At 33.5% G+C, this 26538-nt stretch overlaps 1 protein-coding gene across 2 annotated transcripts in view; it reads right to left on the bottom strand.

Annotated features, from left to right (window-relative positions):
• The window catches only part of Diaph2 (diaphanous-related formin 2), an 807533-nt gene that overhangs the window by 569108 nt on the left and 211887 nt on the right, over window positions 1–26538 (bottom strand). For both annotated transcript variants that reach the window (XM_013505853.1, XM_013505854.1), the window contains exons 10-14: window positions 23762–23870; window positions 12057–12167; window positions 7957–8075; window positions 5485–5601; window positions 3053–3171 (exon numbers count right to left, since the gene is read on the bottom strand). In XM_013505853.1, coding sequence (XP_013361307.1) covers window positions 3053–3171; window positions 5485–5601; window positions 7957–8075; window positions 12057–12167; window positions 23762–23870 — 575 coding nt within the window. The remainder of the gene's footprint in view (window positions 1–3052; window positions 3172–5484; window positions 5602–7956; window positions 8076–12056; window positions 12168–23761; window positions 23871–26538) is intronic.

Genomic DNA, 26538 nt, shown 5'->3' with positions numbered 1-26538 from the left:
TACCTACCCTTCTACACCTATTTACTCAAAAGAAATGAAAATATATGTCTGTACCAAGACTCGGATGTGAATGTTCATGGCAGCTTTATTTGAAACAGCTAAAAACTGGAAAGAAGCCAAATGATGATCAACAAGTATATGCATGAACCAATGCTGGTATATTCATACTACCCAACAATGGAAAGAAATGCACTAATGATACATATAATAAAACATGTATGTATCTCAAAATAATTATGTTTAATAAAAGAAAAAGAAAGCACATGCTGTTTTCACTTATAGGAAATTTTAGAAAATAAAATTTATAAGAGAGAAAGAGTAAACAAGACCAGTAAGAAAGAGACCAGTGGCTATCTGAGGCAAAAGAGATGTGGGAGCCATGGGACAGGAGGGCTAAATGGAAAATGCAAAAACTTTCAGAAGTAATAGAGAGCTTTATTATCGTGACTGAGACAATGTGTGTGTGTGTGTGTGTGTGTGTGTGTGTGTGTGTGTGTGTGTGAAGGGACTATTTCCAATATATGTATACTATGTATATGTATAATCTCAGAACTTATCACAATGTATACTTTAAATATGAGTAGCTTTTGTCAACTTTAGTTAGTTTTTTTTTTCTTTTCTTTGTATATGTGGCTGGAGCAAAGTAACTGAAGGGAAAAGTGCTCCTTGTTAAAGTCAGCAGGGAGGCCATATATATGGTGTGCCAGACACAGTCAGGAATGCCTTGGATTTTATTTAAATTTCAATGGGAAGGCATTGGACATTTTTAGGCAAGAATTTGATATGATTTAATTTAGAAGAGACACTAAACTTACAGAAACGTGAAATCGTAAGTTGCTCTAATATTCTTAGGTTTAAGTGATCTTGAAATAGTTCTTCAAGCATTTAATAACGTGTGTGCGTGTGTGCACGTGTGTTCGAATGAAAGTTCCACAGAAATCATTAGCTTATCAAAAAGGACCCTCAGCATAAAATAATAAGAACTACACATAACTTTCACTGACCTGATTTTAGAATTGAGGAACATAAAACCTAGAAATGTCAGATGATTGCAGTACAATCAGAGAGACATGTGCAAGAGGCCATAATGTATCTATGTTGCAGACTATTCTCTCTCAGCTCATCCCTTCCTCTATAATGCTTCTGATTACCAATAAAACAATTATAAGTACCTGGACACAGCACATAAAACAAATGTCTGTGGAACACCAAAAAGATCACCCAGATCAATAGTAGAGTCTATGTGCCAACTAGGGTCCCTCATAGATTGCAAGCCAATACACCTGTATGGAAATACTCCCTTGTGACTCCCTCCACAAAGTACAAAATTAATTACTAAGTTTATCCAACTCAGTGAAAAATATGCAATGAGGCCAGGGCCGACTTTCATTTCTGAGGCAAGGTAAACCGGCACAAGCTTTCTGAAAAACAGCCATACTCTCCTTTATCACAATCAATCCTAAGGAAATAATGAGCAAAGGCCAAACACTCTAATGTTCATATCAGATTCATTTATAATTCAAGTGAAAATTTGAAAACAATCTAAATGCCCAATAAGAAAGGAGAGTCTATAAGATGAAATGAAAAGACAGAAGGAAAAAGAAAAGATATGTATATATACATAAGATAGTTAAGATAATTGCACTACTAATTTCTGTTAGTTCATTGAAAGGGACTGTTAGGGACTGTTAGGGTTTACATTGTTTGATCAATTTTGGATGCCTGTATCTGGTAATCTGAGCAACCACTTCAATATGCAATATAACAACTGTGGTTAACTTCCTATCATCTTGTTTTGAAATTGTGTATCACTTTTATTGTTGTCTCTTTAAAATGAAAAAATTAAAAAATAAATAAAAGTCTCATTTTCAACATTGACATGACAAATTTCAATATAATGTTCCATGAAAACTTAGCATTTATACAGATGAGAGATGAGATGGGCAAGCCAACAGAGAGATACTGTATAAGGAAATGCACTAAGCTGGGCATAGTGGTGCACATCTGCAATCCCAGCACTCAGGAGGCTGAGGCAGGAGGATCACTGCAAGTGTGAGACCAGCCTGGGGTACACAGTAAGTTAAAGGCCAGCCTGAACCGCAGAGAAAGAGCCCGACTCAAAAAAAAAGAAAAGGAAATGTACTGAGCTGAGAAGGAAGTAACGGTGATGTGACTGGTGGTCTGCTATTAATATTAAGTTTATTGTCTTTAGCAAATGTGGACTATATTTAAAAACAGAAAAAGTACATTACAAAGAATAAGGCATACATCTTTAAATATTACTGCAAATAAATAATGTATACTTGGCAGTCAACAGCTGTTGTTTTCTTTCTTTAAAGACAAGTGAGTTCATACTTGAACTTTACCACTACCGATTTCCATTAGGTATAGAAAACACTGCTTAACTGTAAGGCCATGTAATGTAGTATATTTCACAAGGGAAGTCTCACTTCATCCTTTAGAGACTATTCTGGGAAGCATTGCTAACTATCATTCTAGGCTGATAAAAAGTCATTTTCTCAGCAATTTAAGGAGATGAATTTGATAACCTCAAATTCTGTCCCAGCTCTAAGGTTGATAAAAATACAAATTTATCTATTTGATAGCCTATAAAAGCCTTAAGTTGCTGAAATAAGCCTGCATTTCTTTTTCCAAACTTGAGCACTAATAACTTAGCTATAATACTAATGAGACTCTATTGTACTCATGAGCTCTACAAAACCTCTAAGATACCAGCATAAATTATAATTAAGGATTTCGGATTTGTGCTTCTAAAACACAAAGCATTCACTTACAATAATACAATGACTTTTTCTGGGGGTACTGAGTTCAAACTGAGTTTAGAAGTGTGAAAACTTATCACATAGGTTAATATATCCAATCACACAGGCACAACTCTCATAATAATCATAATAATTATACCAATTAGGTGCCTTGAGACACAGTGATTTTCTAGATAGTAATAAAAGAAGCTCAGTGAGAGATCTACTTTTAAAAATGCCTATTTAGAAAAGCATGAAGCAAAAAGGATAGTAAGGGTTACATTACATACCTATGAGATGAGTGAAATCAATGTCTAATCTTTGCCTATACTTGAAGTCTGGGTCCATACCACTGCAGTGCAGCACTATCTGTGAAACACACTCTTCAATTATCTTATAATACTGTGGTCTGAAAAAGAGAGAAAGTATTTGGGAACACTTTTTCTACCTGTAAAAGTCAATTTTCTTAAGAAGAAATTCAGTCTGTTAAAAAAAAAAAGTCTTTTTCTATTGCTACTAAAAAAAAATCCCTCCAACCATTACACTCCCTTAGGAAAAAAATGCCTAAACTTAAAGATGGTCTGGATGTGATAGTGCCAATCCCACTGTGATTTAATCAACTGCAAATGTTTAGTGACTTAATACACTTTTTCAGGGATCTATGCCTATGTTCAAAGACACAATTTTCTCTATTTACTTAAGCTATTATTTCTAAAGCTAGTGAAAATAAATGACTCCTTAATGCTACATCTGTGGAAACAGAAATGGTTCTGGGCTTGCACAAATTCTCAGATTCCATAAGGGATGAGTTTCTTGGCATTAGGTGCTTAGGAAATATCTTGAATTTACTATAGCATGGTAATCAAGATAGCTGTAATAGCTAACACAACGGTTCTAAGCCAACTTGTAGATTATTCCAAAGATATATTTATTTTAATTTTAAAAGACCCATTTTCTCAAAGCATATACATTTAATATGCATGGCTATATACTCAATTTGTATAAGGTATTAACAGTTTTAAATTATATCCTAAATCTGTAACCTACCAGGGTATTTTTAGACTTAAAAATGACAACTCATATAGTGTAAAATTTTAAAAAGTCACATTTTACATTAAAATGTGGAGGAGATTTAGTATTTTTCTTGGGCTAATCAATTCAGCAGAGTAAAGATCAGTAAGAAATACTTCAATAGATGAATTATGACATAAACATCCCAAAATAAAACTTGCAAAGCTACCACGTTCAAAAGTTTGCAAATGAAGCCAAACATATTCTAATTGCTCTTCCATGTCTTTAGTCATGGAGCTGGCCCTAAGGCTTAAATTAAAAAGGAATATATATTACACCTGTAGGGCATTGTCAGCTCATTATCAGGTGTCCTGTAAATAATGGATCATAATCCCAACAGAGTCAACAACTCTGAGTAAATAAGAAAAATGCAATGGTTCTCCTTTAGGGCAAGTTAATGATGCACAGGTGAAATAAAAGTGGTTATCACACTTCTACCTTACATGAAAGTTCTCAGGATGAAAAGGATGTCATATGTGTGTACTTTCTCACTTATTCAGGCTTACTGAGAATGGACAGTTCCACGCAAATGGAGTCCGCAGGTAACTGAGCATCCCTGGGCACAGTCCCCTTTTAATAATCGGAGTTTAATTTGGAAACATTTTTTTTTTAATGAAATACCGCCTTACCTGCTCAAAAACAATATGTTATTTATCATTTTTAAAATTCTTCTATTTTTGTAACATCATGATGTCCATTAAATTATTATACTGGCCTGAACTATAGTAGCTCTCTATGTTGCCTTTCTGTCATTTTTGTTGCAAGTACACCTTAACTCCTGCTGGCTTCCTTTTCCCTTTAATCACACAGGTTTCGAGGAATCAGAGAACCTAGGTTGTTGGAATTTCATGTAAATTAGGCTATGGCAAACATCTAACAGCCTCTTGAATAGGTAAATATAACACTACAGTCACAGCCTATGGATAAATTTAGTCACTCAGAACATATTTTATAACTTTCCTGTTTTTAGATATGTGCCACACTACTAGATTCTAAGACTTTTCATTTTATTATCATGCTCATTTATTTTTTCCAAAAAATTATACTATTGGACCCAAAACTGAAATATTTGCATTACTTTCTTCAGATGTTAAGATTATATTACTAGATTAAAATATAAAATAGAAGTAACAGTGAGAATTTAACTACTAGAATGTACAACACAAGAAAAAGTTTGAGTCTTTAGTGTTTTCTCTGTGTTACCATTATCTAGCCAAGAAATTCATCAGCGTTAGTAGTATCCATTGGGTTTGTTATTATTAACAATCCTGTTGCTGAAATACTCCAATTTTAAAGGAAGTATCACTTCTGATCCAAGTAAAATGAAATAAACACCATTTTAAAAGCGGTGAGTGGGCCAGGTGCGGTGGTGCATGCCAGCCCTGGGAAAGCTGAGGTAGAAAGATGGCCATGAGCCCCAGGCCAGCCTGGGCTACAAAGTGAGTTCAAGGCCAGTCTGATCTGCATAGCGAGACCCTGCCTCAAGAAGACAAAAAAAAAAAAAAAAATGTGGTGGGTGCTTTTAGTAGCCAAACTCTTATATTCTGTGTATGTTTCTGTGCATGTAAAATGGAGGCCCCACTACACCGTTAATTTTCCCTTAATATCCAATTCAAAGTATAAACACAGTACCATCAGAACTGCCTCTTACCTGATATAGTAGTCATTTCTGATAAGCAAAAAATGTTGTAGAATGGATAATAAATAAGATTCAGCAGCAGTGTCTTTCAACATATTATACAGAAGATGGTATACTTCATTCATATCAGTAAAAAGTAAGTAAAGGAAAAAAAATTCTTGATGAAAGTCACATTCAGAACAAAAGCAATTTAAATTTTAAAATACAGGTTTATAATTCTGCTTCCATTAGTGCTGCTAAAACTTTCAACTCCATGATCCACTATTTAAACCTTCAGGTGGTTAAGAAATATCTTGGATTTACTATAGCACTTGTAATCAAGATAGCCACAACAGCTAACACAACTGTGCTAAGCCCACTTGTAGAGTATTCCAAAGATGTATTTATTTTAACTTATTTTCAAACATCCATTTAATGAAAACATATACACTTAACATGTATGGCTATAAACTCGATTTGTGTAAGGTATTAATGGTTTTAACTTACATCCTAAATCTGTAATCTACCTTTACATACAGAAAATGATTCTATGGAATTATTTTTAGCTTTTAACTAGGGTAACAGAACAAAGGAGCATTTTTAGGACAATTTGACTATTAAACTCTTAAATGATCTGTCATTCATTAAAATAAAGTCCAGGTTATAGCTAGTACCACTGACACAGCAATGACGTTCATTACAATGGTTTTGTCCTGCTTTCCCTATGTTTTTTTTTTTAATTGAAGTTTATTGATACAATTTAGGTATACATAATGACTGCATTCATTATAGGGAATTTGTACCTGTACATGATATTCCACGGTTCCTCTTTTCTTCCATTCCCATCCCCTCTTTTCAAAGCCCCTTTCTCTCATTGTTCACAAAGCTCAGTTTTTATTTTCTCTTTCTTTTCTCATTTATTCTTTTCCTTCCTGTTTTGGATAGGGTACCTATAACAGGCCCTATATTATTCATGGAAGCCACTACTACTCTATTTTTACTGGCATATAAGATAGAAGGGAAACAAACACGCCATGGACTACTAACAGATCACAAGAACAGTTTCATTTTATCCAAATGAAATACTAAATCCAAAATTACTGTTGGTATTCATCTGCATTTCTTTCTTTGAGAAAGATGAAGAGTAAAGACAATGGTGACTGAAACATTTTTCTCAGAATACAAAAAAAAGTGGTAGAACTAAAGGTACTTTTAGTAATTTAGAAAACAGCACTGTTCTAACAAAAGTGAGGACCCGGAAAATCGATGCAGAGTAAAGGTAAATGATGAGATGTAATCCAACATCCTAAAAATAACTTGAAATGTCAATATTTTCTCTGAAGTAGAATTAAGTATAAGATGGATTACTTCTTGGATGCCATGTAAGAATGTTGTGGTAAAGTATGAGAAGATCCCTTAAATGATTATAGAGTGGGTTCAAAAAATAGCTTTATGGTACAACTTGACCATAAGAAAAAACTATATAAAGAAAAATAGTTATTAATTGATATAAAAGGCACTTAATACAAGACGAGCCATGGCAGACTAGTCACTAAACTCAGATAAAAAATTAGTCCTTCCAATAGTAACACTGTTATTCATTGCACGCACATTTACACAGTACCTATATGTATGACATCAAATAGGAACATCGGAGAAAGAAAAAATGAAATATAACATTTCTGCCCTCAATCTCACAGGGGCAGAAAAGCGTACATAAATAAGATAGAAGAAACAAGCTACCATGGGACTTTCAAGGAGGGGAATGTTCCAGCTCTTTTTATAGTGGCTGGGGGAGAGAGGGAAGAACATATTAGCAAGAAAAGTCCTAACTCAAAGGTTACTTTGGTTCTGAAGTGTTTCCCAACATCCCAGAACCTGTAAGAAATTTAATAGGTGTGAAGCAAGTGGCTAGCAGTGCTAGCACCCCTATCTCTCAGGTCTAAATTCACTTCACATATCATCAGTACTATAAGATTACATTGTAGCTCTATTTGACTCAGACACCTCCATGACATAGCCTTGTTATATAGTCAGCTAATTATTTTATCTAACCATTTTTTTCAACTGTTAAGGAACAAAACTTCTCTGACAGGAGATAAGACATTAATTTCCATTGAATGCTATCTCCAAATGGAGTACCGTTTAATACACTGAAAATATATATTAACTATAGTCACATATAAACTCAGGGAACTTTTCCCCATTTTTATATGCTAGGTGTACCTGTGCTAGGCTTGTGTCTATTCAAGGCCACTGAGGAGAATATATCTATTTTCCAGGGAGCTATTTTGCAGATTTTAATACAGTCTGTGTAACGCATAAGTACAGTGTGACAGTTCCTCAGTATGAATCTGAAGATCAGCATCATAGTGAGGTTCTAAGGTAAACAAATGGACATTAATTGGGCTAACAGACAAAAACTCTAATAATGGGTTTGAAAAAACACCCCCAAATTCCTTTCTAATTCGTGTAAAATTCTTTTTGTGGGTTGTCAAAGGATATTCCATTTCTGCTCGAATGTCATTCAGACGGTGAGACAATTCATTTAGGTCGTCCTCTTTGTTCTCATCAAATACTTTCAACTGAATATCAAGCTCCTCATTCTCTTTTTCTTTTAGATCCTAATACATAAACATAAAATTTAGCAGATAAACAACAGTTTGACAAAACAACATTTCAATAGTAATGAACAGAACATAATTCTTCATTTATACACATGAAGCAATTTCAAATACTGACCCAGGCAATTGGTTTCCTGAAAACAGAAAATGTAACAAAGTTTTTCTATTTCAAAATAAAAGAAGCTTATTGCATTCATTGCATTTTACTGCTGTGTCCCACATCCTGTTTATTCACTTTAAAAAATTAACAACCTCTTCCACAAAAATAAAAAACACTAATTGCTAACAAGCCAAATTAAATGCTGTAGGTTTGAACAAACATACTAATCAACGACTGAAAAAGAATGCATGCAGTTAGAACATTCCATATGCCTCTGGCAAAAAAAGAAAACATAGACCAATTGTATTAACAAAGAACAAATGCAAAGATATATTCAAGCACAACATTCCCAAGTATGGCGTGGAAAAGTTTTATAAATGAAATTATTGTAACTGATATTTTGCAATTTTAAAGCAAAAAGGTGTTAGGATTTTTTTTAAAAATCAATTTGTATATCTAGCTTCCTCCCCCACCTTTCATTTTTTTTTAGCCTAATCACAAAATACCAACTTGGGCACTGAAGTTTTGTTTTTTGTAATACATCATAAGCACATGCATTACAAAGCTCTGATGATTTTCAAAATAATAGTATAAAAAAACTTAGGAAGCATGCCACACTAGAGATTGTTGGGCTTAATATATATCACCTGGAATATCTTTAATATATGTCCTTTTAGGATGCAGCTTTCAAAACCCAAATCGATAATCACAACTGTGGATGTTCAAGGGTGATACCAAAATGGGACTAGTTGTTCAGAGCTGAACTTGAACTCTAAAAGGAAATGCAAGCATGGTGTACTTCAAATTAGGTAAATAAAAAAATGGGATCCACTTGTTTATATTTTTATTCAAAAGAATAATGATAAATGGAGCTGTAATGGCTATTATTGAAGCTAAACACAAATTTAGGCTATTTTTAAGTGTTCTTTTTCTAACATTTACATATATAATAATTTACTGAAATTGTATCTATAGAACAGAAGAAAATACATTTTAATAATTTTCTGCACAATGTATCCAAATAGCTTAATCTTCTATAAAAATTTGCTTTGGGTCTAGATTTCCAACTTGAAGAAGAATGAAGAAATTTATTTGAGTGCAAAATTATCTAACATCTGCAGGTGATACTATCTCTGGATTTCTGAAGTCAGACACATTCATATGCTGGTCATAACAGAAACTTTTCACACATTTGAAAGTATATTCTTTTCCTTACTCATGCCACAATACATTCTCTTAGATATCTATCATAAAACTTGAATACATTCAAAGTTTGAAAAACAGAAAAATGTAAATACTGCCACGTAAGTAGCATAAAAACTTTAGAAAACATGGAAAATAGTCTACAGGATTAAAATATTTTCAGTGAAAATAACGCATTGTGTGTAATTTATATAGCATAATAGAAAATGAAAAACATATTCAAGTGTAATATATTGTAAATGTTCTTTATCCATGATGCTCTAGGCTACTAACATGAATACATGATTTTATATATATGTACACATATTTATTTATATTAACGTTTTCTCTTGGGCAAATATTCAACCCTGAAAGGTGTATCAATAAAATCTTGATAAAACAAACATTTAATCAATTAAAAATATTTACATAGCACTAATAATATGATAGATGTCCTATAAAATGGAAATATATCACAAAAGTATATTATGAAATGAAGAATATCACAAAATTACTGAATTATACTATCACTAGTATGTAAAACATTTTAACAGAACAATTGCATAGTTATGGAACACTCTTTGAGGGCTAGGGATATAGCTACGCTGCATAGCATCTGCCTGGCAAGGGCAAGGTCCTGCCTAAGTTCGATTCCCAGTACCAAAAAAAAAAAAAAAAAACCACTTTTTGCATAATAACTGAAACATAAGTTTTCACAATACAGTGCACTGCAAAGAAAATCAAATCCCATTATCAGTAAACTAGTGATTACTAGCCATTACCAGCCAAGCTTTCAGAAGAATTAAAAAGGGCTCGCCAGTCGTTTAAAAGAGATAAAGTATGCTCAGAGCCTAGGAACACAATTTCTCACTACACTGCTGCTTCATATATCTCATGTACCTAATATTTACTTATTTAACTAAATAAAAGGCAGATAAAGAAGGAAAATGACAGATCAGCAGAAAACTACACCCTCTCAGGGACCCGCAATCCAGACACCTAGAAAATAATAACTTGGAGAAAAGAAAAAACAGTACACGTAGATTCCAGGAATCAGGAGGTACAGAAAAGAACAAAGCAGTCTGAAAGTTTACTCTGGCTCCTGGGAAGAACCTGCTTCCGCAGATACAAGGTGAGCCCTCAGGGTCAGGAACTCCAGGGAGAAACAATAGCCGTGAAGAATTCACAAAGAATACATACAGTAAGAAGTACTTCCTCCTATAAAAGGCCTTGTACAGGGCTAAATGGCCAATGGTATAGCATAGCTTAGATACACTTATTCAAAATCTAAGTTGTCAGTGGAATCAAATGAGATCACTAAGCCCGGAAGATATTATTAATACATTCAAATCAAAGGGAAAAAGGTAAGGACAAGAGTTATCTTGTCTGTTGTCTTTTTTCTTTTTTCAAATGATGAGAACTGCCAGGCATGATGGAGCACACATGTAATCCCCGTATTCAGGAGGCTGAGGCAGGAGGATCACTCTGAGTTCAAGGCCAGCCTGAACTACACAGCGAGACCCTTTCCAAAAAATGATGAAGACCAAAATAAATTAAAATGAGAATCACAGATTTCTTCACTAGCCACTCAGTAGTATAAAGCAGAAAATTTATGTTCAACTAGAAATGAAACCAATTGAAAGATCTGAAGAGCAATAGCAACAATTAAGGCAGAAAATAGGTCATCCTAGTAAATGAGTACCAAATGCTAAAGAGGCCCTGCAGCCAAGGAGTGTCCAACATTACTTTCCTAGAAACCGAGAAACAGTCCAATAAGAGCAAGCACAGAAACCAATGAAAAAGCAATTCAAAAGTGAACTAGACAAGAATGTGTCTAACTTTCTAAGGCCAGACACTTTGCAGAAAGAGTGATTAGTGACAAAACAAGAATAAACATATGCTATGACCATGAATTCACCTATCTTCACCGCTCATGCAACCTCTACCTGTGTCATTTAGAATGTTGCTGTGATCAATGCAGCCAAGTACTTGGCTTTTAAAATCAACAGTTAAAGAACCACTCAAGATGACTTCGACGTACAAATTTCTAAAACCAGGTAGACCCAAACTCATACAACTTGTCATCAGTTTCAGTGAAGAGCAGTTAATCAAAATTTACAGACGCATACTATACACTTACTAGTTCCTAACCAGCTAACTTTTCCCTTTTTATTTCCCAATTTTCAATTAACCTTGAGTCTCCTTTTAACAATACGTGTCTTAAAAAGTTACTCTTCAGTTAACATGCTTAATAAAATAAATTATAGAGCCACAGTAGGTATATTATTAGAATGTGCTCATTTATTTTAGATACAGATTAAAATATAACTTTTCCAAAAATATTCAATGTTATCATAATTATACAAATATTCATATTTCATTTGAGAAATAAAGCATTTTCTTTAGAAACAAAACCTTTTATGTTCTCAGTCGTCAAAATTCAAACAAGTTCCCTACTGAACTGAGGAAGCCAAAAACTCAAAACACAGTATATGTCAATAGCTGAATTTTAAATCCTGAATCATCACTCCTGTAATGAAACTGACATTACTGCAATATATAAAAGCTTACACAATTTCTAATTCTTTACCAAAAAAAAGTACCAAGGCACATGTATTTACTCTGGTTGAAGACATATTTTTTGTCCAAAGAGAAAAAAGTTACAGCTCATCAGCAAAATAAATGTATACACAACTTACTGGTAACATTGCTTTTAGTCCTGAACGAAGAAATTCATTCCTTAAATGTATTCGAAAATCAAGTTCATATGGAGAAGTGACAAGGGCATTTATAAACTGCATGCAGGCCACCTTGAATAAGAAAGGAAATTTTCTTTAGAAAAAACAAATTGAAATAAATTAAGGAACTATTTATTTAATACATTCAAATAATGCACTCACTAATGCCATTAATATATATATTATACAATAAGAAATGCAAATATTTCTACATATACAATGATGTTCATCTTCAGATTATAAACAACAAAATTAACAGTTGGTTGATGTTTAAACTAATTCTAACAAAGAGGTGAAGGATGGTCAAGTGTGCGTGCTTTGCTGAACTCTATAAAAAAATTGAACTCCTACTGAGAAAATCACAGTTCAGAAAGGATGCATATAGAGCCTTTGAAATGATTATGCAACGTATCTTTCATATCCAGCTGTCCTCAGAGTACCACTGGCCTCAATTCTCTATAGTTACAAATACTTTTCTAAAATAAATCAAATATAATTATAAAGTACTCTAATATTTAACAAGGAGCAGTGATAATTTGGAGAAATCATTACATTGATATATACTCTTTCAGTCCTCTTATTGAGATGAATTTGGAAAAACAGAGTATAAAATACATAATTAAATTAACTCGGTAGGTGTGAAAAATTAATGCAACTAAATGAATATCAACTAGAAGCCACTGTGACACCAACACTAATATGTACTGTGTAATAAAGTATAGATGAGGGCTTGTTTTCCAATGACATGTTTCATTAATTATAATGATATTGGAAAATGAGTTTTCCGTTTCTTATGTTCTGATTTTGAATATCCCTATTATAAAAGAGGATTTACTTTATGGAAATTGTAAATGAGAAGGGAATCAACAAAATGCTAATTTTCAAGTGCTCCATTTATTATTCAACAAAAGTGCTTTTGAAAATGCTACTCAAATCTAAGGCAACTGGCAAATACTTTAATTGAAGAGCTATACATCTAAATTGATTATTTTTAGAGTATTAGTGAGTAGTAGAGTGTTCATAGCGCTGAATGCAAGGGAACTTGGGGGAAAATACCAAGTTTAGTAAAAAAGTTAAGTATCTATAGAAAGAATCTAAATGAATCAAGAGTATAGAAAAACTACAAGCACAAATGTTTTTCAAAAGTGTTTTGACTTGTCTTCCCCCAAATTGTTTGTTTACCTGTGATATGGTCTTACTATGTAATTCAGGCTGGCCTTGAATTCACTATGTAGCCCAGGCTGACATTCAAATGGTGGTGATCCTCCTGCCTCAGCCTCCCAAGTCCTAGGACACAGGCGTGTACCACCACACCCAGTTCTCCACACCAATAATTATGATACAGGTTTTTTTCCAAAGTAGAATGAAAAGATTAAAAGGTATATAGTTTTTATTTTTATCTGTATCTTATACAGCTAAGCTGCTCTGGAGGAGATAATTTATTTTTCATCCAGTTTCAGACATCAAAAGTCACATCGTTTAAAAGGGGCAATTCAGACTGTTTATAACACTGTAATATACCTACCTGATAACTGAATAAGAGGGTCTAATTTCTACGAATCTTCAGATATCAGGATAAAACAGACAACTGGCTATATGTTCGGCATACAAAGTAATTTATGATGTTTGCAACTTAATTGCATAACCTTCTTTTTTTGTTTTGTTTTGTTTTGTTTTTCTCCAGTACTGGGAACCAAACTCACGACCTTGCGCTTGCCAGGCAGGCACTTTGCCGCTGAGCTAAATCCCCAGCCCCTGCATAACCTTCTTATTTACAATAAGAATTTGCGCAAATTGTGTCAGTATTTATATGTTTGCATACTGTGTACCACACTATATTACTGTACTTGGTTGAGTGATTATTACTGTGTTACAACTATGACATGACTGAACACGCCAAAGTACATGCCTGATCCAAAATTAATAGAGAGAAAAGTTGCCTTCTGTTAGGGTTGTTTTTGCCAGAAGAAATTCTAGCTTAATGTGTTGTATTAACAGCCTACAAGTAAAGAGAACTTTCCATAGGAAACAAGTTCATCAGTCTTGTAACTGTACCTTTAAACAAATGAAAGTATTTAGCTGGAGAGACAATGAAAATAGTAAAGGTCAAAATTAATGAACATATTAACATAAAAATTACTTTACATTTAAAATAAACGTTGCAATATTTTTCCATTACATATAATGTAAAAATATATAACTGAATATGAAAACAGAACTTCAATCTATTAACCACAGTGTAAAATAATCAGGAGACACACTGAAGTCAGTAGTTTAAACAAGTAAAGGCAAAAGTTTATCAATGTATTCTTTAGTGCCTACCAAATTCTAAAAGAAATCTAATTAATTACAAATAACATAAATCAAACAATCATATTTCCACATTATTTTCTAACTTAATCTGCTAGAGTACTACTTTTTCAGAAATATTTATATTGCCTGAATATAATGATCAAAAAAGCCTTCTTAAGTATTTCCATCCTTTATGCCACAATTACTGCTTTTTTCAGAGAACAGGGACATATCAATCCAAAATTGAAATAATTGTCACTATTTATGAATGCAAATTTAAATAATATATAATTAGCTTAAAGAACAGAATATATTATGAACATGAAACAATCATTGTGTAGATTTTTAATTCATAGCTAAACACAAAATTGCAAACTATTATTGCTATTATTAACTACTCAAAAATTTATTAAGTGCTTCCATAACTCACCATCTAATTTCATTCTCATAAAAACCACAGGAGATAAATATTGCTATTGTCCTCATTTGACAGATGAGGAAGTTGAAGCTTAACGGACATAAAATAACTTACACAAAGTCACACGGCATTGAGGCAATTAATGTTTCTAAATATGATCACATTAACACAAATACAGAATATTCGCAGCACATTCACATGCCTTAAATTCACGTCATAAATTCACCCAAAAGAGATTTTAAGGATAAAATAATAAAATTTAATTGTATATTATGCTCAATATACTAGGAATATTTAGCATTAAAACTATGGATTAGAAATACAATTATTTTAACAGCATGGTGTCTAGTACATAAAGAAGTAACCATAATATATCAAGAAATGCAAGTAAAAATGGCAAAAGTAGAAAACGTTTACTGGATTAGGTTAAAACTCAGTGCAGAGACATTCTGAGCAGCAACATATGGATAGCCTTCCATATCCAAAACAATGGCTCCCTCACTCTCTGTCCTTTAATTTCAGCGCTGCTCCTCCCTACTCAGTATGCATATGTATACAAATACACAAACACGTGAATACACACAATTGCACCTCTCATCACAGTTTAATTTAATAACAATTAAACTGTTCAGTTTCAGTAGCCAAAGTTCACATGCTCAAAATCTACATGGAGCTTATAGCTACTTTATTGAACAGCATGGATACAGTACATTGCAGAAAGTTTAGATTGAATAGCACTGCACTGGAGACTTTAGAGGAAACTACTTCCACCCTAATCTTTAAAACCTAAACTCCAAACTGGGCATGGTGGTGCATGCCTGTAATCCCAGTATTCGGGAGGCTGAGGCAGGAGGACCCTTGCAAGTTTGAGACCAGCCTGGGCTACAAAGTGAGCTCAAGGCCAGCCTGAACTGCATAGCAAGACCCTGTCTCAAAAAGACCAAAAAGAAAAAAAAAATACTAAGCTCCAAACAAGTACAAAACGATTCCTCAATAATTCCTGTGTACAGTATTTTAAAATTACAATGAATGGGCATAATCCACTTGTTTGTAGAAATTATTGAAATCCATTTGCACCCTGTAAGAATGGGCTTACAAGTACCGCTGGGCATGTGTGCTGAAAGTAAATTCATTGATTGCTCAGGTACTAGGAAATGGCCCAATGAACATGGTTGTGGGAGGGGAAAGGGAAAATAAAAGCTAGTCACATATGAATCATATCTGTTGTACTAAACATGTCAAACAAAAGCAAAAATTACTCTGCCCCCAAAAGACAAAATAATCTAACTCCAGAGATAGAGTAAAACATCAGATATAGCCTATATCTAGTAATCTGAGCAACTGCTTTGAAGGTAACCACATGCAATATAATAATCATTGTTAATTTCCTGTCATCTGGTTTTGAAATTCTGTGTTGGTTTTTTTCTTCTTTCTCTTTAAAATAAGAAATTAAAAAAAATCATAGGATTTTAAAACTCCAGAGAACATGAAATACTTAGGTCCAGTAAATTCTTATAAAGATAAATCAAAAAATCCTAGAGAGATTAGGTGATTTTCCCGCATTCACATGGCTAAAAAGCCCCAATGATGAGACTAGAACTCAGGTTTCATGATCTTCAACCTTGGATACCGGCTACCTCTAGGATTCAGCTTTGCTGAATGTTATTGCTCTTCATAGCGGAAAGAAAATAAATGCTTTCGAATTTAATATCAAAACTCCATTATCCAGAGGTCCTCTGTTGCCTAGTTGCTTCAAATGACTGTAAATTTCAAAATGATCTTCCATACTCACTTTGTAATACAGATTCCAAAAAAATCAAACTTTTTAAAATCACAGGAAATCAGTAAATTTTGTTCATTAATTATAAATGTTAGACTATGACCACCATTCTTATATTTAATGAGTAAACATAATCACTATCTGTATTTGCATTCATCAGGAAAATTCTATATTATATATAATTTCTATGCATTGATGTACCGAGAAAAACATTTCAAAATAAGTATCACCATACAATTACTGTGGAAAACCTAGAACCTCTTCCATTATTTTAAGTCACAGGCTTAGGAACTATATAAACATTTTTCTGTTTGATCAAAATTCATAGAGTTATGGAGTACAATAATTGCTACATATGGGGCATTTCAGACATATTATCCATATTGCCATTAGCTGTGACAAATTGTGCTTTTAAAATTTTATTGACACTTTCACATACTTGGGCTTATTAAGTAGTCTGCTGACATTAACAAGGCCTTTCTTTATCCAAGCCCAGCAGGAATTAAGAAAAGAGACGGCTTAAGTCAAAATAAATACCTACCAAGAAAGATACAAAGGTACAGAGCAAATTAATAAAGTCAAAAAACAGAGAAGGATTTCAGGCAAGAGGAAGTCATGTACCAACTCTGCGGGTAGAGGGACAAAACAGTATAAAGTGTCCAGGAAACAAAGCTCAGCATGTTTGAATCAAGCAGAATATATAGAAGAGTAGTGAAATATAAGGCTAGAAAAAATGCAATGTCCAAAACATGAAGTATTTTTTGGAGGCTAGGATTAGACTTTACTCCTAGTAAAATATGTAAACTCTTTATAGGCTTTTTTTTTTAAGCAGATATCTGAGAGAACTGAATTTTAAAAATATAACTTTGTGCATGATGATATACAAGGGGTTAGAACGAAGGGTGAAAGATGTTAAATAGTCTGAGGAAACTATAAAATAGTGAGACATGACAATGGCCTGAAGCTGGAAAATGTCAGGGTGGGTGGAGATTACGGCAAGGACAGAAGTAAAATTGGTAGGACTGGGTTACAGATGGACTGGGGAATGGCAATGGTTTTAGGGTGGATTCAAAGATGACTACTGCGTTTCTGACATATGCTAACTAGATAATGCTAAGGTTAGAGTAGGAAAGAAACAGGTGAGTGGAAAGACAAATATAGTTAAAGGACAACGCAGAACTTGAATTCTGGGCAGCTGAACATATCAGATATGTGAGTCAGGAAGAAACTGAAAGAGAAGCGTGCAGGGGAAACTTTCCACATGCTAGTTGAAGTGAGGACAGTGGATACGATAGCACTTGGATCATTAAAATGAAAAAAGGAGGAAGGATTAAGCTCTCATACTCAGATTATTTTAGGGCAAACACAGAAATAGGGAATTTTAAATGAAACAGAAGTAAGAGAAAAACAAGAGCTTAGTATGATGGAAGTAAAGCGGGAAGAGAACATTACTTAAGAAGTGATCAGTAGTACCAAATAGTGCTGAAAAACTCAATGTGTTGAGTTTAAAAATTGCTATTACCTTTTATATCATAAGGGTCATTGGTGACTTTCCTTACTGAAAATAATAGATTTGACAAGTATTCTACTTTGAAACCGACTTGAACTAAAGGTGCTCTTTTTAAAGTCAGAAGTAGCTGGGCATGGTGGTGCATGCCTGTAATCCCAGCACTCGGGAGGCTGTGGCAGGAGTATCGTTGTGAGTTCGAGGCCAGCCTGGGCTACAAAGTGAGCTCAAGGCCAGCCTGAAGTGCATAGCGAGACCCTGTCTCAAAAAGGCCAAAAAAAAGTCAGAAGTTACTCTCTGTGAGTACTAAAAAGTGACTATACTGTACAAAATAGCTATGCAATCCCCCATTTATACTAATCTACTTTTAAAATTGCGGAAATGAGGCTCAAGCATAACTCAGTGCTAAGCACGTTTCCTTAGGATATGCAAGACGCTGAGTTCATTCCACAGCCCCTGCACACACACAAAAAGAAGCAATGTAAAGCTGTCAACAAATAGAATAGTATGATAAGTAATATCAGGGATATATTTAACACCAAATAGTTAATAAGCTCAATTCCACAATTTTTCTCCTTATTCATTAGGTGTGCTATTTTGTATTCTTATAAATGATCTTCTACTGACAAATAGCAAATGATTTCTCAAAAGTCATGCCTTCATGTAGCATGTTAAGCATACACAGATAGCAAATACACAAGTATGCTTAGAGTAGAGTCTCAATGATCAAGAACTACCATAGAAAGCATCAAGCTACTCAGAATTAGTCGATGTATCTGAGAGCTTATCTTTGTAAGCACTAGCATCTGCTATCACATGTAATACTTACATGAAATGAATCAAATAGTTCCCATATTCTTAAAAAATACTAGAAATATTTTTAACTTTTCTTGCTGACTCAGCAGCACCACCAAATACGAGGGAACGATCCTGTAACACACAGAAGCCTTTGGGAGCTATTGAGATGTGTGCGGTCACTCACCCTGGCACTAAAAGAAATCAAATGTCACCACTGTTTGCACCCTCGTTTCAGTATTTTACTGTTTCTATCTTTTCTTCCTTGTAGCCTGTCTGCCAGTTCATGGTGATCTCAGGATACCAGTCTGGAACAAACCCTTTCCCAAGCTTCTAACCTGTGCTTCTAGTCTCTGAAAGATGCAAAACAGAAAACTAAGTTCATTAAGGTAACAGAAGACAGAGGTTGGGGATTTAGCTCAGCGGCACAGTACCTGTCTGGCAAGTACAAGGTCGTGAGTTCAGTTCCCGGTACCAGAAAAAAAAAAACCCAAAACAAACAAACAAAAACAAAACAAAACAAAACAAAAAGGTAACAGAAGACAATAGAATAAACAGGTTCTAATTAAAGACCAAAATGCTTTTCCTGCCATGAAGCTTATTTGATGGACTGGGTGACATTTTATAGGCTATTCAGATTGTTTTATTTTGGTTTTGGTTCTCATTTATATTCTGAAACCATAAATTGATAAATAGGTCACATCTGGATAAGTGAAAATTATTACACATTCAGAAAAGGTATATTTACTGCTCTCTTTTTGTGGACTATATCCAATTACAACATGGAAAAAAGATTTTACTATTTTCACCATGTTAGAAAACAGTTTGTAAAAGTATATTAAATCATAACAACACGCTTCTCCATAGTTTCTGAAATATTATAAGAACATGGCACCTTTCACATTAATTATAGCCTATGAAAAGAGGCTGTTCTGATACTACATCATTGGATGTTAACAACACTATGTTCTCTTCCCATAAATAATTACTAATAGTCAGTGTGGCCAGGCTTTACCTGTACAGCTAAGAAGAAATAAGTTTCAGCAAGATGTTGGTATTACCTTTCTCTGTCTTCTTTTGTGAAATAACAGGCGAACTATTGCGGATACTACTTTCCCCCTCTGGGAAGCCCCTCTTGTAGCCCATTCTAACATCATATTGCTCCTCTATCAGAAAAGATTATTTCTGGAAAATTCGTATCCTTCAAAACCTAGTTTAAGTATTTCCCCATCACTGAGGCCTTCCCAGACACCTGAAAAATATACCAAAATTTGTCTATTTTTTTAATGTTCTCCGTAAACTTAGCAAGAGGAAAGAAACCTGCATTTTCAAGGGTAAGAAATTTGAGACTAAGGGTTGGGCACAGTCAAAACTGCGAGGACATTTACAAGTGTATAGCATATTCAGGAAAAACCCATGTTTGCTTTGGCCAGCACATAAAGTATATTTGGGAGAAAATATGGAAAGCCAGAATTTTTAAATAGGAGCCACCACTTTTTCTATTTTAATTCTTACTTTGTACTGGTACATGGTTACCATGCACAATGATTACACTCCTCATGGGGAGTTGGTACAAGTACATAACATATCTTAATTCTTTCTTCCTCCCCTTCCTGCCTCCTCCCTCCATCTCTTGGTTCCATCTTTGCAAACATCTATCTCCCTTCCTCCTATTGCCTATCATTTATTTTGCACTTTGTTTATATTTTAGGCTTTTTATATAAGAGAAAACCATGAAGTTGTACATCACAATAAACTTCACCTTTGTAAGTTAGCAATGGGTCACAAACATAAGTTTTTCTAATATGTTAAAATCGACTTTATTTTTGAGAACAGTGTAGAACATCTGTTAGGGAGGAAGGTGCATTAATATGAGATACTACTAATTAGGACATTGTTGAGATAATATTGGTGGGAGAAGATAAAGGTGGTGGGATAGAGAGAAGAGTGAGACTTGATAGTTGATTGGTTCAGGGGACAAAGAAGAATGATGACTTCAGGAAAACTATGTTTGAGTAGAACATACCTCCATAACCTAAAATGAGAAACACAGAAAGGATAGGATCTTTTGGAGGAATAAGGGTAAAAGGAAGAGATAATGAGTTCAGTTTTAGTACAAGGAAAGATTCAGTATAGCAGTTAGAGCATGTAGTTAAGAATCAGACTTGCTGGTGTCTAATCTGAGCTTTGCATCCTACTTATCTGTATCATACAAATGTCATTTAATTTTCACATACCTTACTTTCTCATCTATAAAATGAGAATATTATCACTATCTCTAAGGAAATTGCTGTGACATTTAAATGAGATAGCATAGGTGGAACATTTAGAATATGGTTTGGCACACGGGTCACAAATGCTATTTTTCCATATTGTTTTTGTGATGCATGTAAGATATCTAGTTATGTACTTGGATAATAGGTTTGAAAAGGGAAATCAGCAGGAACTGGACTTACACGTTTGGAGATTTCCTGGAACATACTTGGATATAAAAAGCAGAGAAGCAACTGAGATTGTTAACGGAGAAAATAAAACAAATATGCACGTCTGTGAGCATCATTACATGTATGTATATATGCACAGACATACGGACAGGACAACGTAAAATGATAATAGAAGAGGACCACTGATAGAAAATGGAGAACAAAATACCTGAGAATCAGAAGAGAAGAAACATAATAAAAAGGACAGCAGAAGAACACTTACAAGTAGTCCGAGAGCAAGAAGAGAACCATGCCTACAAAGGCAAAGGAAGGTAACACTTTGACAAAGGGAATGATCAGTAGTGCGAAGTGATCAAGATGGGGAAGAAGTCACTAGACTTTTAAAGTAGAAGATCCTTGGAGACCTTATTGAGAGCTGTGAGAAAGCTGGGTTGAGAAAAATGCAGCAGAAAACAAGTAAAGGTTATTCTTTTAGAGATATAACTTCACAGTGAAAAGGGGAGATGAGAGATTAGTTAGAAGCACAAGTCAGAGGAAAAGAAGGCTTTGTAATATGTGGGAATGGAGAAAGCAACCAAGCTAAAAAGAAGTCAGTGAAGAGACAGAATATCAAGATATACGGTTTATCTTCTGCCTATTTCGTGAACTACTACTTTAAAGCTGAACTGGAAAAAAATCAGAAGTTAACACCGATCTTAAAATAAAAAGGGGGCTGGGAAATTATATAATTGTTATTTATAAATATTATTAGTCTGGTATTTTAATAGAATTACTTCCTGAGACTATTATAACATTTTGAGACGTCTCAGGATACTACTGAAATTGAAGTCATTCTGTTAAAATACAACAGTATTCACCTTTCTTAAACAATAGGTTTAAACTTTTGTTTTTTATTTCTGTTCCCTAAATATATACTTTTGCACTTTTAGAGAATATTTTTCATTCACAGTAAATACTCCAATAAACCACTTCACAATTCTTGTGTAGGTAATAGGTTCTGTATATAACAAATTTGTAATTTTTGTAGCTCATTAAGGTAGGAAATGTCAGGCAGTAGCTTGCATATGTTTACATCTACAAGCAATATTCAACAATTTCTTGAGTAGTTAACAAGATGTCCATAATATTAGCTTTTAAAAATTACATTTGACTTAAAAGCATATCATGAAAGTTCATATTATAATTTTGTCACACTACATATGATCTTTATAGAAGGCAGTTCACCTGTCTGATAGAGTCTCAAACTGGTGAGAAAAGATACCAATATTTCATAATAAGCAAGTAAAAAATTGTGTTAGTTTTATATCAAATAAGAAATTTTAATATCTCAACACTCAATACTGAACCATTTGATAAAATTAAATTGGAAACCATGTTCTCTCTTGCATGACCACATGAGGAATTTTAAAAATCTTTCAGAGAGTGTTTTCCACGTTGCATTAAAGGGCATACACTGTCTACAAGAAAGAGATCATGAGCAGAGATCAGAAACACCAGGTATCAAATTCTGATCCTTACAAGCTGAGGCACTTTCCACAAGTTAATTAAACTCATTCAGCCTATATATCTCATAAGCAAAATGGAGATGATAATAACACCTATAAAGCTGAGTTGGATAATTAAATCAAATGACATATGCAAATTAAGATGTTTAATTTACCAAATATTATAAATACAGGCACTAAACATGAGTTTAATTTACTCAATATTTTAATTCGCCAAATATTATAAACACAAGGAATAAAAATGAGTTTAATTTGCCAAATATTATAATTTCCCAAATATAAATATAGGCAATAAATATGAGTTTCCATCCCTCAAGAACAAAGCTATTTTTCATGAAATGGGTCATTCCCTTTAACCACCTAAGAAAAGACAGCAGGTTTCTTGTTTGCTTTCTCTTAATAAAACAGGTTTATTAACCCAAATATCTGTATACCACACAATTTACAAATTTGTTGTTTTGTTATTTTCTGAGGAAATACTTTGCCTGGGTCTACAGAAGGCTATCAGATGTACCCTGAAATAGGGTTGCACTTCAGTCACCTTTATCTTGGTAAGTCAGACCTATGAATATTGACTGAATGTCACAAAGAGAGACAAATATCTTTTTCTTGAATTTCTTCAAAAAGCCCACAGAGTTCACCAACATCTGTTAGGATAATAGCACTGACTCAATTGCGTTCCCTTTGGCCCTGGTTTATTACATTAATTAGTAAATTATGAGATCAGTGACAACCACAAGGGCCATTATTCATACTAATTCAGTAATATTTTCCTAATTTTAAACGATAAAACTTCCAGCAACAGGAGGAATTTTATTTTTACATTCCTTTGTATTTAAATGCCAGGGAAAATGGAGTAGGATGTCATACAAAATGAGTACTCTAAATATAATTCTAGATTCAATTTAAGACAAAATTAACTGACCTGTAATTGCAAGGCTTCGTGATTTTCTAATCCTTCCACAATTGGTGAAAATCGTTCCCTGTTATTTCTTTCTGCTGCAGTAGTTATAGCTCCTAAAAGTTTATCCAGACTGCAGAGAAAAAGAAGGGGTAAAAAAGAAGAAACAGAATGTGAATCACTTCTCACACACACACACACACACACACACACACACACACACTCACGCTATTAGTATGGATTATTCCCTCACTCTTACCTGTTTATTTTTTGGTGTTGATGTTTATATAGACCACTATAATTTTTAAAATTATTATTCAATGGTTTTAATTGACAAATCTGTATAGGTATATGGAGAACAATGTAAAATTTTGGGATATGCATATATTGTGAAATGGTGAAATCAAGGTAAATGACACATGTACTATGTCACATATATATCTTTTTGTATGTGGTACACAAAATCTACTCTCTAAGCTAATGTCAGGTACACATTATGTTGTTATTAACTATAAGCACCATAATATAAATAGCTCTCTTGAAAAAAGTCCTTCTATCTTGAAAAAATTACAATTATTATAACTGTGTTCCTGTGAACATATTTCTAAATGCAAATATTGATAATTTTAAATAATTTAAAAATTCAAATACAAAAATCTTGAGGAAAATAATTTTTCTGGAAAACAGTCTGAGAAGCACATTTGATTAGATAACAATAAATTTAAATTTCAGGGTTTTAAAATTTCACGTGTTAATAAAGATATTAATATAATTTAAACACTAAGTGCTAGAAAGAATTATGGAATAAGAATGTGGAACTTTCTTAGAAAGAAATTTCAGGTAATTAAAGACATCTCTATATAGCACAAGAAATTTTTTATTTTAAAGATAAAAGAACAAAAACGTAACAGACACACAGACATTTACAAAATAACACAAAACCAATATAAGCAATACATACTGTCAGTCAAGGTGATAGGAAATTAACAACGGTGGTTGGATTACATATTCATATGCTCAAATTGGTTACTCAGATAAACAAATGTAGGCATGCAAGACTGATCAAACAGTTAAATATTCACTGTTCCTTTCAATAAAGTAATAGAAATCAGTAGTACAACTATCATAGCTATCCTGTACCTATATACCTATACCTATACACATATTTTCCCTATATACCTATACCTATATACATATTTTTACCTATACATATTTTTACCTATACCTATACATATAGGTATACCTATATACCTATATACATATTTTCCCTTCTTTCTTTCTTTTCTCTTTTCCCTCATCCCAGTTGTTCCTTCCTTTGAGCAATTTCTTTCCCTTTCATAATATATATTGTACTTTTTTTTTTTTTTTTTGGTTTTTCTCCGGTACCGGGAACCAAACTCACGACCTTGCGCTTGCCAGGCAGGCGCTTTGCCGCTGAGCTAAATCCCCAGCCCGATATTGTACTTTTTTGATTTTATTCACTCTTTCAGGTTCATACACTGGTGAGACAATATGGTGTTTACATATGCACCCCAAAGAGAATGGCTATCATCAAGAAATCAACCAATAACAAATGCTGCAGGAGCTGTGGGGAAAAAGGAAAGCTTTTCCACTGTTCGTGGGAGTGTCGACTGGTAAAACCACTGTGGAAATCAGTTTGGAGATTCCTCAGAAAACTAGGACTAGAGGTCCCATTCAACCCAGCTACTTCCCTTCTTAGTATTTTTCCAGAAGAACTGAAAACATCATATCACAGCAATATATGTGCACCCATGTTTATAGCAGCAAAATTTGTAATAGCTAAATCATGGAAATAACCCAAATGCTTACAACTGAGGAATGGATAAAAAAGTTCTGGTATTTTTACTTAATGGAATATTACTTGGCTATAAAGAAAGATAAACTCGGGGCTTTTATAGGTAAATAGTTACAACTAGAGACCATACCCATAAGTGAAAGAAATTTACCTTTAAAAAGTATTGGTAATTATCACTATACAATGTTAACATAAAACTAACCTCCCTCTATGTAATTTTCTACTTCTTAAAAAAATTTTATTAGTACATGTGTGCAATACATAATGATTACATCTGTTGTGGGGAATTGGTATATGTACATAACACATCTCAATGTTTTCTTCTTCCTCTCCATCACTATTTAATTTTTTTATAGTCTGCTGCTTTTATCAAATGACATCTGAAATGACAATTGAATTATAATAAATATATCAGCCTAGATTGTATTTTCTGAATTAAATATTGAAAAGCTGAATGACAAGGAAGATGTTTCTTATTCATGAACGGGTCTTTCCCTTATGCCTATAAACATCTTACTTTCACATATGTAACCTCATTTATTCTTATTAAGAAAAAAAGTTACAGAAAATATTTTTGTATAATGTTTGTCTCTTGACCTTTAAGTACAGTAGCTAGCACTAAGCAACATTCTGTTTTATTGCAACAGTTATGAGAAAAATAACATCTTAAAACTTTCCTAAATCTTTGCATGGCCGTTTGGATTTAAATTTAAAGTATTATTGTCACATAAAATGTTCAAAAGAAATATTTTAGTTCATGTCCTTAGCACATGTCATTTTTATCAGTTGTTTCCTATAAACTGGACTCATTAATAACATCAAACTAAAATTCTACTTCTGATTCACTATTATTTCCCTAAGATATGATCCAATGCATGTTCGACAACACTTGTGTCTTTGGAATACACACACTGAATAAATATCAACAACCTATTATTTGTATGCCTTTCTGAGATGTTAGGTTATTGCATGCTACAGATAATTC

This window comes from Chinchilla lanigera, unplaced genomic scaffold, assembly GCF_000276665.1.
Source record: "Chinchilla lanigera isolate Chin_1 unplaced genomic scaffold, ChiLan1.0 scaffold00102, whole genome shotgun sequence".
Classification (NCBI taxonomy): domain Eukaryota; kingdom Metazoa; phylum Chordata; class Mammalia; order Rodentia; family Chinchillidae; genus Chinchilla; species Chinchilla lanigera.
The sequence above is the reverse complement of the archived record's forward strand: the minus strand, read 5'-3'. Positions and strand labels throughout refer to the sequence as shown.